The sequence below is a fragment of the Acipenser ruthenus genome, chromosome 37 (assembly GCF_902713425.1).
Source record: "Acipenser ruthenus chromosome 37, fAciRut3.2 maternal haplotype, whole genome shotgun sequence".
Lineage (NCBI taxonomy): Eukaryota > Metazoa > Chordata > Actinopteri > Acipenseriformes > Acipenseridae > Acipenser > Acipenser ruthenus.
In genome coordinates this window covers 1,949,052-1,965,346 of record NC_081225.1, presented here as the reverse complement: position 1 = coordinate 1,965,346, position 16,295 = coordinate 1,949,052, and the positions used below count along the sequence as shown (strand labels likewise).

At 44.8% G+C, this 16,295-nt stretch overlaps 1 protein-coding gene across 2 annotated transcripts; it reads left to right on the top strand.

The window, feature by feature from the left end:
• The first annotated feature begins 1,979 nt into the window (after nt 1–1,979).
• On the top strand, nt 1,980–15,706 carry LOC117397773 (uncharacterized). 2 transcript variants are annotated; one of them, XM_059008667.1, is made up of 23 exons: nt 1,980–2,107; nt 2,256–2,311; nt 2,627–2,716; nt 4,373–4,497; nt 4,849–4,992; nt 5,278–5,355; nt 5,800–5,970; nt 6,508–6,604; nt 6,921–7,144; nt 7,427–7,580; nt 7,754–7,962; nt 8,449–8,566; nt 8,851–9,053; nt 9,487–9,604; nt 10,457–10,626; nt 11,043–11,140; nt 11,978–12,111; nt 12,444–12,494; nt 12,968–13,151; nt 13,911–14,037; nt 14,255–14,342; nt 14,643–14,734; nt 15,556–15,706. In XM_059008667.1, exons 1-23 carry the CDS (start codon nt 2,085–2,087, stop codon nt 15,685–15,687), a joined length of 2,886 nt encoding a protein of 961 aa, XP_058864650.1. In that variant the 5' UTR covers nt 1,980–2,084; the 3' UTR covers nt 15,688–15,706. The 2 variants fall into 2 exon arrangements, with proteins under 2 accessions (XP_058864650.1, XP_058864651.1); XM_059008668.1 differs by having other exon boundaries at nt 14,636–14,734.
• Nucleotides 15,707–16,295: the final 589 nt, after the last annotated feature.

Below are 16,295 nucleotides of genomic sequence, written 5' to 3'. Positions count from 1 at the left end.
TATGAATACAATAAAAGGTTTGGTATAATCTGGGATTTGAAAATACAACCTTACGTTTGCCAGCGTGTTAATCTAATAACTGTCAGTGCTACAAAATTAGTTGAGACAAACAGTATTTTGACAGGTGAAGGCAGCCAGCTAAGAATTCTCAGGAATTATATTTTTTGAATTTTTGAGTCTTTCATCTTGGTCATCCTCATTCTGAGATTCTGGTCTTGAGCTCTGAATTTTTGGTTTCGTGTTTGGTGTAATAGTTTAACGCTCATTGTGTCCCTATTGGCGCAAGGAAGCACGGTTTCCTCTCCACACTGGCTGAGGAGAGTAATGCTGTTTGTCATCCCCACTGGACAGAAATACATTAATTTCTGAGAATTAGCAATACTGAAGGATGGCCTATATATTTGGTAAAAGTAAATTAAATACATTCATAATTTACTGAACTAAATGAATGGACTTTATTTACCTTGATTTATTTTCACTTTTAATACTGTACAGTTCTTGCTCAATTGTATATTCGTGAAGATTTTTGTACATAAAGGTTATCATGCTTTCATATATCTTTACTTTCAAACAAATAAAAAGTAACGACCCAGATAATTGCTTTGTTGCAGGACTTGTTTTAAGTTTGTCTTGTTTATCTTTTATATATGTTACCTGTGGGGTCTCCCGAGTGGAGTGCAAGATGCCCCTATAGGCTGGCGCCGGTTTTTCGAAACTTTGCTAATCGGATTTCAGCGTTTGATCTGAATTATATTGTGCAATTGGGTTTTTCAAAACATCAAAATGCGATCGGGATTATTGTGATCTGGATTTCGTTTTGGTAATCCGATCGCATTTTTAATCATGATTAAATGTTAAAATTGGGTTTTTCAGAATTTAAAGAGGAGATTAGGATTACTTTGATCCAAAATACCAGGATAATTGTGATCCTACTGCGGAGGCGGATTTAGCTTTTAAATGATCACAGAACATCGATATTTTGTTTGTATTGTCATAGCAAACACAGGTTATATGTACAAGTCGATTGTTAGAATATCATATTTACATACAGTATTTATTTAGGTTTTGTATCCGTGCAAGCAAAAATGAAAACACATATTCAGTGGTATAGCTGCAATAATAATAATAATAATAATAATAATAATAATAAACACCACACACGCCTCTTTAAAACTCATCTGAGAGATGCTGGACACCCTAACAACCAGGAAGACGCTGAAAACACAGGTCCTTTCTTCAAAAGTTTTATGTTTATTCAATTTAGATTTAGTTATTTCATTTCTGCTAAGTGGGCATAAATAAAATAACCATTATTGGCATGTGTTATATGTGCACTAACATTAAAAATGAGGCTAACATTTGAATGTTACCAGCGATCGATACACTACAGCTGACTTCCACAAAAAACACGTTTTCATTTCAGTTTGAATCTTCCAGATACTCCTCATTTAATTGACAAGACAAATACCACTCGTTACATTATGCGATTACCAACTGAACCCGAAAGAAAGTATTTTTATAAAGACCATATAAAGAGAGTGCGTGCCAGTGTCCGTGTCCTCCACGCTGCCCCATAACCACGACATCTCCACACCACAGACATCTTTCAACACGAACCCCCCGAATATATCGAGCTGGGATCGGCGCCCAATGGAGACAGCAGCGGCAGATGCGATGAATCAAGCAATCAGAGCCACTGCGCGCTTCCAGCTCAAGAGGGAACATGAGCCGGAATGGCGTGATTCATTGAATTAAACAGCCATGAAATAATAATAATAATAATAATAATAATAATAATAATAATAATAATAATAATAATAATAATAATAATAGCATTAGCTAGCTTCCCCGGTCCTCTATACATTTAATGACACGCGATCAGCACGCGTTCAGACACCACGTGGTGACTCATTGACGTCATCACACTCGGGTGCGCTCGGCAGGGCGCGTGTGCGCCGAAGCGAGGCGATTCTGAGGCTTTATAAACCCCGGGGCGCGCCGCGACCCAGCAAGCGAGGATAGCGGCGTGTCTCTGTTGTGAGCGCCAGGGAGTCCTTGTTGATCGGCGGTGCAATCGTATCGAGATGGGGTTTTGGCTGCTTTTAGGGTGAGCTGAGCTTTTATTTATGTATTTTATTATTTGCAGTCGATTTGAACTAGCTCTCCACTTTAGCGGTCTGGCTGCAGCACACTACCGTACCTGATGTGTAAGAATTCATATCCATGTTCATGGCGTTATTATTTTGTATTTGCAGAGTTGCCTGGCTGTGCGTGTTTTTGCCTGCTGGCGTGGTCGCTCAGGACGTGTCAGGTAGATAAACATTGCCCGAAGAACACCCTGTAGCCTCCCCGATATAATATCATCACTTTGCTTCATGTGATCTGTGTGTCCTGGCTTCACAAACTTCAATCAACACTAACATTGGGCTGCCTGACAATGTTACATCAGATAATGAGTCCAGGGCTGCTGCTAATCAGTTGGCTACAATGTTTCGGCATCTGAGACGTTGTAGTTAATAAAGAAAGCTAGTTTTCACTTTGTCAGTTACAGTACTGTTCTCTTGGATTGTGTCATTTTATTTAATGGTGTTTAGATAAAGGTGCGACTCTGATTATCTAAATTCAGGAAACTTCGTGACGGAGTGTCGGGATCGGTACTTCTGGATGTCGACCAATGGCAGGTTTGCCGGCGGCAGCTTCCGCTTCGACGTCATTGGTAAGTCGAGGCGCTTGTAAGTTGTTCAGTCTGCGTGTAGGGTTGCTGGTCGTGGGGTCATTCCACTGCGTTTTGGCATTTTGAGTCCGGTAAACTCTGGGTCTTTATTAATAAACCCCGTCATAAAAAGGCAAGCATTTCGTCTGGGTAACAAAACGTCCCGCGTAAACCTCATGTGTCGGTCTAAGCCATTGTCACTGCCGTCGCTGGAGTGGTGGGGGAGGGAATTGAGGCATATCAGGACTTGGAAATCCCATTCAAATTAAACGTGATTCAACAGTAATACACACAGATATCGGCTAGCTGCAGCCTGATCAATTAATCTCTTGTCTGTTAGAAATACATTTGAATTAAATGCAGTAAAATATCAATGCATTTTCAGTTTGTGTTTTTTACATACCAAGTCACACTTTATAATTGAGAATTAAACCAAGTTTATTTTAAACACTTTGCCTTCCTGTCTTGTTTGATTAGTGGTTTGCTTCATGTAGCCCATTGCACAGAAGCTCATAGAATACAAGAAGGCCTCTTAATAAAATACTATTTAAATAGAATATTGTGTTACTGTAGAAAAATCCAAGGTTCATCCAATGAAATGAAATGTTTTCTTGCATAACTATTTTCCTTCAGTGCATTGAACTTCTTTCTTATCCAACCTTTTTGTTTTGAAAAAACCTTGGATTTATAAGCCGGACTTTGGATGCTGATGTAGCAGCGCATGCAACAACTTTCTTAGATAACCTTTTCTGGACCTGTAGGCTACTAATGGTGATTCAATAAACCAAGTACCACAGAGCCATTCTCCGTGGTACACCGCTTCAGTGACATGCTGTTTCATTTCAGTTTTTCATTTTGATGATTGTTCGAGCGCCGCTCCGTGCTCAATCAAGGAGGATTCAATTCTACGCTTGTGTGCCTTACCTGTGTTTTCCAGCGCATGGCCACCAGGAAGTGAGGTGCATGCTGCGTTACGTTACCTAGGCAACCCAATACAACTTGGAGCGTTGCAACGTGCCTTGACCAGCAAGTCTGGCGAGGCTATCGTATACTTATAACATATAAACCTTTCATTATTCATGTTGTGGACTAAAATATTCCAAGGCATATGTTGCATATTTATGTGAACATTTTAATCAAATTAACATAGGTCTTGACCTCTGACCTTGTAGCTAACCATTGTCCTCATTTGAGGATGGGGTACTGAGCATTTAATTGGTATCCTCTAATTTGACTATTCTGACAGCTTGCCGCAATTAACGGGAAGAGTTAACGAAATGTACTTTGAGCCTTTTGGGTGCTTTTCACACCTCGATATAAAATAAACTGAAGTTGCATTTCATGCTGTTCCCCTCCACAATGATCATTCTCAATTCTCTTCATTGAGCTTCATAACTGGTGTGAAATCTCACTGCTCTGATTACTGGAACACATTGAACCCGGCTTTCCTCAAAATAGGACACAGCGTTTTGTAGCCAAAAATGAAGGAAGAAAAATAAATATTGATTTCAGAATGTAACAAATTATATAAATGTGTTTTTCTTGAAGTTGGTCTGAATGGGTTGGGTTCTGTCCTCCTGTGTACAGTCAGCTATGTCGATCCCTATGGGAGTTGCTTGGTGACGTGTGTTGCAATGTTTCTCGTGTCTCTCCCTCCAGATGGAAACGGTATTCACCCGCTGAATGACAGCTACGCAGCGACGTGCGGGTTCACCTATTCCTTCAACCTCCCCGGGGACCTGATCTTCAGAGCGTCGTTCTTGGCCTGTCACGTGCAGAGCATGGTGAGTACAGCACTGCAGTAACACTACCGTGCCCATTTCTTTATTTTTAAATCCTGCTGTTGATGAATTCCATCCATTCTGGACCCATTGCAATTGGCAGTCTTGTTAAAATCCGTTCACATTGGCCACACATTCAATTGCTGTTTGTTGGTCAATTAAATTGGCTTCCAATGAAAAGCAGTTGAACAATGGTCTCCAAATCCTTTTTTGGAGGGGCTTGAACTTTTAAAAGGCAATGGGGTTGTCCCCCAGCCTGGTGATGAACCGCCCTGTTTGCTAGTTCTTCTATCCATGTGTGCCGCTTGTGAAGGATTCTCCAGTATTGAATCGCTCTTTCTCCGTTCTCTCTAGAATGATGTCTCGTATGTTCTCCAGTACCGCTTTGTGAGAATGGACTCTCTGGGTAGAGAGACTGTCTACCCCTTCTCCCTGTCCTGCAGCACTGAGAGTCCCTGGAACCCTCGTGAGGTCGTCTGTGAGGAGAACTACATGGAGGTGGGGTGGTAACCCACTGCCCCTAAAACTAGGGGGTTTCATCTGGGTGCTTTCTATTGAGCAGTTGATCAGCTGATGGATTAATCACACCCTGGTGACTTTTAGGGGTGGAAATGAGACTCCTGTTGCATAGCAGATTGACCCATTCCAGGTTTTAATATGAACTTGACTAGCCACGGTATACAGGTAACAAGCTCTTGGCAAAACCAGGAATGGTTCGCCCTGCTATGCAACAGGAGTCTTGCTCCCATCCCTGCTGTTCTAACCTCAACCCTCCTGCCCCAGGTGTCTGTCAGGAAAAATGTTCCAGTTATCGCTCAGGAAGGACTGGCAAAGGAAGACTGGGAAGCAGCACTCTCCATAGTGAGTGACCTTTCAACTGGGACAGGTGTAGAGCAGGGGTGTCCAACTCTGTTCCTGGAGGGCAGCAGTGTCTTCTGGCTTTCGTCCCACCCAAAGCTCTCGTAATTGGTCTGATTTATTTAATTGGACACTGACACTACTTTCCCAGCCTCAGTGTTTTTATAGGTAGTGTACCTTGAATCAAGTGCACTTTTGAAATCACCATCTGTAAGACTTTTTAAACCTATCCAATTGAACACAATTAGATCAAGTTAATTGAGAGCTTAAGTCTGAATGAAGACCATGTGGCCCTCGGACTGGAGTTTGACACTTCCTGGTGTAGATGTTTGTTTCTGTAGAGCTTGCACTGCCTCTTGTGGACAGGCTCTGTAAGTGCATCTCTCTTTCCATTGTCTATCTGAATGGCTCTGGTTCTCAGCTGGCTTTCTTTGTGTTGCACTGCAGGCCCAGGAAGCAGTGATGTCCGTGTGGCAGGTCGTGTTCCACCAGACCGGGATGCCCCCTAAAACCATGAACGCCACAGACGCCCGTACCGAGGGGTACTTCATCAACTCCACAACCAGCCGCATCCTCTTCAGATCGCCCTACAGCATGGCCAAGTCAGAGGTGGTCATGGTGAGAACTTTTAAAATACCAGTAATACAAAACTGGTTTCATTTTTATATAGTGTCCATGTGAAAACATCCCAGGACACTCCAGAAATATACATAAAGCCAAAAGAGCTCCAATCTGCTTTCTAGTGAAAGGCCAAATGAAATCTAGCCCAATTAATAGATTTTCACAATTTAAGAACATGTAATCAAAGAAATTGTTTTTTTAGTAGGAATCTAAGATTACTATTTGGCAGTTGCCTTTATCCAAGGTTTAATGGGTCTTGAGGCAGTATAGTGTTGTAATGCATGATTAATATTTGAATACAGTAAGTGTATATACTACTGATACAGTATGAACTAGGATGCAATGATTTAAGAACTTGTATCTACAGTGACCTGGTAATGCATTTGCTGAAGATCCAGTAACATGATGCTGAGGTGAAGTCCATGCATGGTAGAGGTAGATCTGCAGGTGCAGTGTAAACGGGTGGGTCTTGAGGAGCCAGTGAGATGCGAGGCTCGTCCTGGTCTCTGCTCCAACGCTCTTCTCTATCCTCAGGTGGCAGGGATCCCAGTGGAAGCCATCAGAGCCACTGTGTTCTACAAGCAGAGGTGGATGCTGCTATTGGTGGACACTTCAGCTGCCTGCGCTAAGAGTGAGTAGCTGAGCACAGCAATCCTAGAGGAGAGCCAGCAGTGTGTCTGCAAGCATTCCCTGAGCTGAGAAGCACCGCAGTGCTAGAGGACAGCTAAGGGAGTCTGCAAGCTTTCTGAGCTAGGAACTTTAAATGGATCAGTCCCATGCATTGTACAAATGTAGTGTGACATTCCATAAATTAATCAATTTGGTTCAATATCTTACTAGCTGAGGTGCTAGTATTTATATGCTGAATCTTCAGTGCATTTGAGACCTCTAAACAATTGTCTTTAAACTAATTCCTCCCCCCCCCCCCCCCTCCCATTTGTCTCTAGACCCCTCTGTCTTCGATGGCACCTACCTGAGCTGGGTCACCCCCAGGCTCCTCTCCCCGCTGGTCCTGCATCCCACCAAGTTTGTGGATAAGCAGATCAAGATGGGAGTGGAGGGGAGGCCCCTGGATGAGATCACTGCTACTAGCCGGGGATACCAGCTGCTAGTCAACAGCACTGCGGTGAAAATCAGCATTCCCTTTGGCGCTGTGGGAGGATATCGCAAGGTAACATAGCCAGGGTCTGGACCCTCCGGTTGGGTTTCCATGCCTATCTGTGGAGGCTTGGTGGTTAAAGACAAGGGGGTGTTCCTGGCTCCGCCACTGACTCGCTGTGACCCAGAGCAAGTCACTTAACCTCCATGTGCTCTGTCCTTTTTGGATGAGACATAAAACAAACAAGGTACTATGAAGAGTGACTTTGCAGCAGTTGCTGCATAGTTCACCCCCTAGTCTCCAAGTAGAGGCAGTCTGTCACCCTAATGTGTTTGCATGTCTGGAAATTTGCAGAGTCATGTGATTGACAACAAGTACAACCAGATGTACGCCATTGACCTCTTTCTGGAGCACCAATGGGCCGATGACCTGTGGGAGATGACCCAGCACCGCTCCTTCAAGCCAGTCCGCTCCCCCTACCTCCCTGAGACCCCCTATGTGGTGAACAGTAAGTACCTGCCCACCACAGCCTTGCACTGTTGGAGTAACCTTTTGAGAGTACAGAGTGGTGCGAGCAGGGTTAGAAACTGACACTAGCCCTGCTGTTGCACCCAGTCCTGGGGTTCAGAACTCTCCTTGTTCAGGTATATTCTTGCTCAACCTCTCCATGTCTTTTCTCAGACACCATCCCGAGTGAGAAGGGCTTCACGGTGACCCTTGGTAACTTCAAGCCGGATGTGGAGCTGAAAAATCTGACCATCAACGGGGTTCCCCTTACCCTTCCTGAGGCTGAGAACAGAGGCGTGAAGATCATTGAGGTCAAGCACCCTAACGGCACCAAGGATTTTGTCCTGAAGGTCCCTTTCGCTCACCCCCTCATCACGGAGCAGGTGAGGGTGAAAGCCTGCCTGGTTTTAAGCATAGGCTTTAATTTTTGCCATGCATCTGCAGGCTGTAGCGGTCTAGTCCCGAGGCTGGTCTTGTGTAGGATTTTCTTTAGTAATTCACCTTGGTGAGGGATGAGTCAGGAGTGCAGGTTCCTGGCTGTGCCAAGTTGCTACTCCTTGATTAGAGGAGCATTGGCCCTTATTTCCCCCAGCGGTTGGGCAGTCTGACCCCACCCCTTACCGGCCAGGCACCCAGTAACATCAAGCAGACTCCTACAGTCCATTCTCCAGTGTGGCCCCATAGCTTGATGTCCATGGTGGAGCTCCTTGGTGTAAACAGCTGGTTAGCACAACAACCCCTAACCTTTATTTCTCCAGGGCTGTTGTGGGGCGTTGCTCCCGTGAGGGGGTAATATAATTTGGGAAAGGTCAGGTTTAATTAGTTGCACAGCAGTTGGCCCATCCCTGTTAATACCTCTTCTCTTGCAGTACATTGGTGATAATTACAGACGATACCTGTTGAACATCAACTACACTTTGAACATCATCCCTGTAAACGAGCCCTATTTCCACCCAGCCACGATCGTGTGTGACGTTCAGGATGTTGGTAAGTAACGTGGCTGTCTGTGGGAATTCCAGTTGGTAGAACAGAACTAGAATAATGGCTGCGCTTGACTTGGATGCACTGTTCTTGTTTGGCAGTTTTCTGGATCTGGTTGGAGGTCTGGCTAGTTGAAGCTACAGATGTGTCTTCACTGCCAACAACCCCTGTTCAGAACTGCATTCTCCTGAGCCCAGTGCTGTTCCATTGCCTGCCCTCTGCAAGCAGTTTCATTCAGTCTTGGGGTAGACTGGTTCCAGCCCTTGACTCCCTCTCCCTTCCTTCCCCAGTCCATCCTGATGTCAAAGGCATTTGTACAAACACCAGCATTGTGTTTGAAGTGACCCCAGGCAACATGGACTACCAGTGGGAGCTTTGCATTGGGGAAGAGCCTCTAACCCCAGAACTGGTGGCTCGCCGAGGCTACACCATGACCAGCCAGCCCAAGATCAGAGTGGAGTTGCCGCTCTTTAGTATTGGCTACATCTATGAGGTAAGAGTCTCGGTCCTGGATCTGCCTGGCAAACTCCCACTAGCAGGGCTGTGGCTGCCATTGTATGGTCGGGTGTATCAATGGGGGTTTAAGAGCTAGCCCTACTAGTCAATAACTTCAGGTCCTTCATGGATTAGAGCCATCCTATCTCCAACAACTACGTATATTCCTATTTGTTCCTGGGATCAGAATGCGGCATTTAGTAGCTGTCAGCCAGAGCCAGCGTTTCGCTGTTCTCCTGTATCCAAGGTGACTTGCAGGGTTCCAATGCAAGACTATCTAAATATTAAGCGCAAGTTATATCTACAATGACAATAGTACATTAGAGGAGGATCCAGGAATGTGGTGCTTGGGTCGGGCAGATCCAGTGCACAGTAGGAGGAGGGAGATCTTCAAGTACAGTCCAAGTGACTCCTCCATGCTTCTCTCTAAGGATATCAGTCTGAGGGGGCTTATTGGTAAAGTGGTGTTGATTCTCCGAGATATGAAGAGCCTGAAGGAGGAGGACAGGTTTGAACAGCGCTGCCCGTTCCCAACCAACGAGATGCTGGGTAAGGGTGGCTTTGCTCTTCAAGGTGTGGGGTGTTCCTGGTTCAGCCACTGACCCGCTGTGACCCTGACAGTCATTTAAGCTTGTGCTTAGTCCTTCAGATGAGATGGAAAACCGAGGTCCCTGGAGTTGCATAGTTCACATCTTGGTCTGAAGTCTCTTTGGATAAAAGCATCTGCTGAAAGATAAATTGGATCGGGGGTGGCCAAGGTTGGCCCTTCCACTCCTGGTCTTTGTTCCAACCTTGTTCTAAAAATATTAATGTAACCTCAATCCAGACCTTCAAGTAGTTGACTCATTTTGCCTTTTGGCTTGGCCCTCCAGGACTGACGGGACACCCCTGAACTGGTAGATTCTACTCTGATTTCGGTATACCAGTGTGAGGGTTGAACTTGAACTGCCATTGTCTTCATTTGAGGATGGGCTACCGCCCTATCTATTTGAACAGCTACCTGTTAATTCTCATCGTTACTGTAACCGCTAGTCGTGTCTAATTGTAACTAATTCTACAAATCTAGCCCTTCGGATGCTTTTATGACACATGAATATAAAATTAGAAACGTAAGCCAAAATGATACATTTATTGGTGTTCTTTCCTACCCACTGTGAAGCTCCTTTTTTTTTTTTTTTTTTTTTTTTTTTTTTTTGTGCTTCATAGCTGGCATGAAACTTGACTGCTCTGGTTATGGGTACATTTAACCTGTCTGCCCTTAAAACAGAAAGCAGCAGCTTGTAGCCAAAACTAGGAATTGAATAAATCTGAAATATCCAGTTGCAGACATGCATCCCGTGTTCTGAATTTAAGATTCCATTGTTAATGGGTGAAGTCTGCATGCTTTGTTCTCTGCTCCAGTGTGCATGCCTAATGGAGTGATGTCAGTGCTGGTGGTCCCCATGGCTCCTGTACCGCCCGTGAATCTTGCCAGGACCACCCTGCTGGATCAGAACTGCAGGCCCACGGAGGCTACCTCAGACCGGGCCCTGTTCACTTTCCGGGTCAACACCTGTGGGACCAGGAGCAAGGTGATGGGCTTATCTCTGAATGCTATTCCTTAATCTTGGGACATATCGGACAGCGCTTGCCTCCTATTGCAGTGCTGAAACATGTGGTGGTTTTCTATTGGTTCTAGAAGTTTAATCTTAATTGGTTTAGTTATTTAGACGTTCATTGGAACGAAAACCAAAAGACCCTGGGATCCCAATTCCCAGGGGTTGAGCAGCCCTGGTCTAGATGGGTCTATTTCTATGGAAATTTGAGTGGAGGGACTCCCATTAATGAGCTGTGTAACATGTTGGAGGAAGCTGGATAAAATATTAGCTCAGTTCACCATGCATGTTTGCAATTGCTTTTGTCTTTGAAGACTATGCTTGTCTGTTCTATTGGTTCATGTTTACATACTTGCTAGTTGGCTTGATTTACCTGGCTGCTATGTTTTCAGATTGATAATAACTACCTTGTCTACGAGAATGAAGTCATCTATAGTCGGGAGCTGTTCCCAGCCAATGCTCCCGTCATCACCAGGGATTCTGAGTACAGGTGAGTGGAGGAGGGATCAGGGTTATGCAAGGAGCCCCGGAGTGTTCAACAAGATGTGCAACACTACAGCTCTGGCAAAGTAGCCTCTCCCTATAAAATGAACTCCTCTAGCTTCATAGTCAAATGAAACCTGCTTGTTATGATAACATATCGAATACTGCTATCCATATACTTAACAAGTAACTTGTAGTGGTTTAGCTTCATGTCCAGCTAAACTAATGTAGGTTATGACTGTCCAATGCAATAAAGAATAATGTGCAACAAACCTCTGCAGCTGTGAAATTTAAAGGGTCAAAATGGAGAGTTAAGGGAGTATTGTCATATGTTTTGTGCATGGCAGACTCTACATGGTACTGTAGATTTGTTCAACTAAATTGCTGCAAACTTCACAATTGAAAAATGTGACCTTCTGAAATCGAACGGGGAATACTTTACTACTGTGGCTTCCAGTAGACTTGCAGTGTGATGTAGTTTCACTTTCCATGATCAATTTAATTTTCAAACCTGAAATTCTAGGTTATGCAAAGCTTTGGCTGTAGATTACTTATTGTGTGAATGGATGCTTAAAGTTTTAAAATTTAGGAGGCAGTGAGTTACTGCTTTTGAGGACAGTGTAAATGAAGTGGAGATGAACTAAGAGGGAAGGAGACACACAGCAGTGAGGGGATGGAATGGGCTGCCTAGGGTTACCTTGTGTTGAGGCAGTCGGTTGGTTCCTTGCAAGACCCAGCTTGAAGTTCTGGGATCAGTCGGCTACTAGAAACCGGATGAGCTTGGATAGGCCAGCCTCCTCTGTCTGTAAACTTTGTCCCAGCGCTGTCAACACCCTCTTTGTAGGCTGACTATCCGTTGCCGGTACCCAGTGAGTGACTCCAGGAAGATCTTTGTTGAGAGGAAGCTGGTTCCAGGCCCTGGATCCTTCACTGCTAAAGGAGAGGGGACCCTGCAGCTCAAGTCTGCCTACTACAGTGGTAGGTGGAGGGGGGGGGGGGGGGGGTGTGGCTCAATCTACCTTTGTCGGGTGTGCTCTGCCTTTAAGATTTTTAAATAAATCCATGCATCAACACTTCAAAACCAGAATAAGCTGTCCTTGTTTCCATTTACAATGGCACTTGTTAAAAGCTGGTTTACTGGCGGTGGCTGTCTGTGCATCCTGTGGCATTTGCTTGTATCTGGAGGGGGTGTCATTTATGAAAAATTAAATTGCCAGTGTACTAATCTGTACGGTTCTGGTCAAATACCGTATGGACTTGCTTGCAGCTGTGACATTGAATGGATGTTGCTTTATTTGTTCCTCTTCTAGGTGACAAGAGAAGCAGAGATGTCTTGAATCTGAAAGCCCGTCTTGCTAGAGGTAGGACAGCCTGAATTAAACTCTTCGTACGCGCTCCCCTGTCCACACTACCCGAGTAACACAATCCAAACTAGGGGCTTTAATAGATTATTGATTGATCACACCTGTAGATTGATTGGTTAACCCATTATGTGCTGTTTGAGGACAGGCCACTTTGTATTTCTTTTATGATGTAACAATTCTGCAAAAATAGGCCTTTAGATGCTTTTATGATGTGTTTTTTATATACTGAAGCCCTAAATCCATTTTAAAGCTAGCCAGTGTGAAATGTTGCAGATTAAGGGAACACATGTAACTGTTCTGTTCTCAAAACAGGATGCAGTAGTTTGTAGCTAAAATTCTGTGAACGTAAATGCTTGCTAAAGTTTCTGTACAAACAATAGTTGGTACCAGCCAGCAATGGTAGCTCAACCTGTAATGACTCCAGAGCTTTACAAGCATGGCAGAAGATGACTTTTTTTCTCTCCCTGCAGATGTGAGCTACTCCCAGTTCTACTCTGCGTTCCCTGTGTCCCAGTCTCTGCTGGAGCCCCTGTTCCTGCAGGTTGAGCTCCTGAACCCCCACAGCCTGGCTGACCGCCTCCTCCTGCAGGACTGCTGGGCCACACTGACCCCTGAACTGGACGCCAGCCCTCAATGGGACCTGGTCACTGACGGGTGAGGGGGAGGGCTGTGCAGATACTCTGGGCTCATGCCATTCCTTTAACATGATAGATATTGAATGAAACCTTAACTTCACAGCAAGGAAAGCTGCCTTTCTCCCACTTGCCCTTCTCTGCCAATTGATGGCAATGCTCTTCCACACTGCGTTGAGACACTCTCTACTGGGAGATGCAGGGATGGGAATCAGACTCAAATTACATAGCAGTTTAACACATTCTAGGTGTTGCAGGCTTGATTTTAGCCACAGTGTAAAATAACCAGTTCAGGTGTGTTATGAGTTTAAGATGTACCTGAGCTTGTTGCCTATACATACTGTGACTAATGGAGCTCTTCTTCACCTGGAATGGGTGGCACTGCTAAGCAATAGGAGTCTTATTTGCATCCTTGCAGATGTATTGTAAGTTTCCTCCTGAGGTTCAGTCTTGCCCAGGACTGTAATCCCACAGCTGTCTGCATTGGGATTCCTGTGGGAATGAGTGGAGCCTCCTCCTCCTCAAAGTGAAATTGCCTTGCTTGCATTTGTACAGTGCAACTGACTTGCACACATTTGCATGAACTGTCTGTAAAGAGGAATGGCACCTATTGGGTTTTAATATCCACTGGTCTATAGTCTACATGTGTCTTCACTTGCTCCCCTCCTAACTCTGCTCTTGTGCTTTTAAACTGTTTGCTGCCTCTTGCCCTCTCTGCTAGTGCAGTCCATTCAGCTGTGCTTCCAATGCAGGCTTGCAGTGACTGTGTTCCTCTCTGCAGCTGCCTGGTCACTGGAGATTCCTACAGGACTCTGTTCCACCCAGTGTCAGCCAGGACCTCCCCCCACCTCCAGAGGCTTGAGGTCCAGGCACAGCAGTCTAGCAAGGACCCTGCCTTCTGGAGACAGGTTAGTGACCCTGCATGAAGGGGCTCCCCTGATTCTGTGATCACCCAGAACAATTCACTCCATGCAATTGGTCAGTTAATATGAATGCTTTTATTAAACTTCAGTAACAGCAAGCAATAGGAAAGGTATTGATTCACTATGAACTTCAGACCGTGTGGCAGTGTGTTCCTGTTCCTCTGCTCCAAGAGCTGCCTCTCCCTCCTCTCCTCCTCCCCAGGTGTATTTCCATTGCATGGCTGTAGTTTGTGATCCTAACCTGGAGGATACCTGCAATAAGACTTGTGTACCTGGAGAAAAGAGATCTGGTAAGCACTGGCAGTCCTGAATACAAGCTGGAGGTTTTTTTTATTTATTTTATATATATTCTGAGAGTTATTTAAATCCTTTCTACTTGGCGTGCTTGTAGGTAGAGCTGCAATTGAGTGGATAGGCTGAAATTTTAAAATTTGAAGTTAACGAATCCAAACATGAACATTGGTTACAGTATAGTGACTCCAAAGAACATCTGATTTCTAAAATCAAACCTCGGAGCTGACATTCTCATGTCTGTACCCTGGATTACTGGTCTCAAGCTTTTGTGTGTTTGGTTTTCTCTCAGCCCGTAGTGTTGATCGGTACAGCCAGATCCGAGGCTATGCTTCTGCCGGGCCAGTCCAATTGGTACCAGAAGGAGGAGTTGTGGACCTTAAAACGGCAGGTGAGACTTCTGTTGGATGTCAGTCATTGAATTTTCAATCTGGATTTGATGCTGTGGAGTACCCAATAGGAGTGAATAACTAAAACACTTGAATAATGGGAGGCTTTGTGTTCTAAAGGGACTTCACACCAGGAGGTTCAAATCCCGGCACTGCCATGGACTCTGACCCTGAGCAAGTCATTTTTACCTGCTCGTGCTCCATCCTTTAGGATGAGACGTGAAACGGAGGTCCCATTGTTGGGGGGGGGGGGGGGGGCTGCAGCAGTTGATGCACAGTTCATCCCCTAGGCTCCAGGTTGCTTTGGTTAAGTGTCCTGCTAAATAACTGTCCATGGCTTCTAGTATTTGCAGTCCTATCCCACTAGATTGTGGTAAAGGAGCACCAGGATTATTTTGAAGCAGTTTTATTAGAAGCTTGATCAGAAGGTGTATAGGTAACAAGCTCGGATGTGTCTTACTAAACTACTAGTGAAACCAGGAATGGATCAAAGTGTTCTGGATTGGGAGTCCTTTCCATTCCTGTGATGCCTCATCAGTATTTGTTTTATAGCCAGCATGACACTTTACTGATCTGATTTACAGGCACAACAAACTTGACTGCCTTAAATTTAAGTGCACAGCAGTTTGAGTCAACTATTTCTGGTTCTGAAGACATGATTTTTACAATGTTAATTCACGAATACAGATGGTGTTCAAATGTACTTTCAGGAACTCCATGGTAGTTTGTGTAGGTCATCTGAGTTGCTAGGCAATGCTGCCTGTATGGGTGGGTGTGTCTTGTGGCTCCCCCTGGGTCCTAGTGCTCACTTGGTCTTGTTCAGTTTCAGACTCCTCCCCCCTGTCCCTCTTCGTGCCAGTGCTGGGCGTGGTGGCCGCTCTCCTTGGAGTTCTGCTCGCCTTTCTTGTTGCTCTTGCTGTCAGATCCAGAAGATGATAAACTTGCTCTAATCTAATAAAGATCTTCATATTTGAGTCTCGTGTCCTCCCATTGCTTGCTTTTCACACACTTGGACCCTGAAGGTACACAAGGAATCGAGCACTTTGTTCAAACAGTTTCTTAATACATTGAGAGGAACTCTGATCACAAGGAGGAAACTGACAACTCGACTCAACCTGTCTGTACACTTTTAAACCCAAGCTGCTATGTGCGCCTCCTTTCAAAAAGTTAGCATCATTATTGTGGGACACCTGTCCCTTCCCCTTTTAAAGGGGTAAAGGTTACTAGTGTCTGGTCTCTAGTCAAATTGACGCATTGCAGCCGGGTGTGGTGTAAATGGGTATCCAGTTGGAATCTGAATGATCAGGTTCAGTAAACTTAATGGGTCTAATTTAAGGGAATGGCGTGCATCTTTAAATCTCCAATTCTGCATGCAAGGTATGAGATCTACAGAAACTTCACTTGCAAAGGAGGTCAATCTGCTCATCCTGTTCCTAGGAGCTGATGTTGGGTCTTGCTGGATCCCAGTTATTTCAGAGTAAGCTTGGCAAGGTTTTCCCATTTTATACCATCCTCTCTGTAAATGATTTTATGGTTTCTGCCTGGGAATTTTCTGTGGATGTC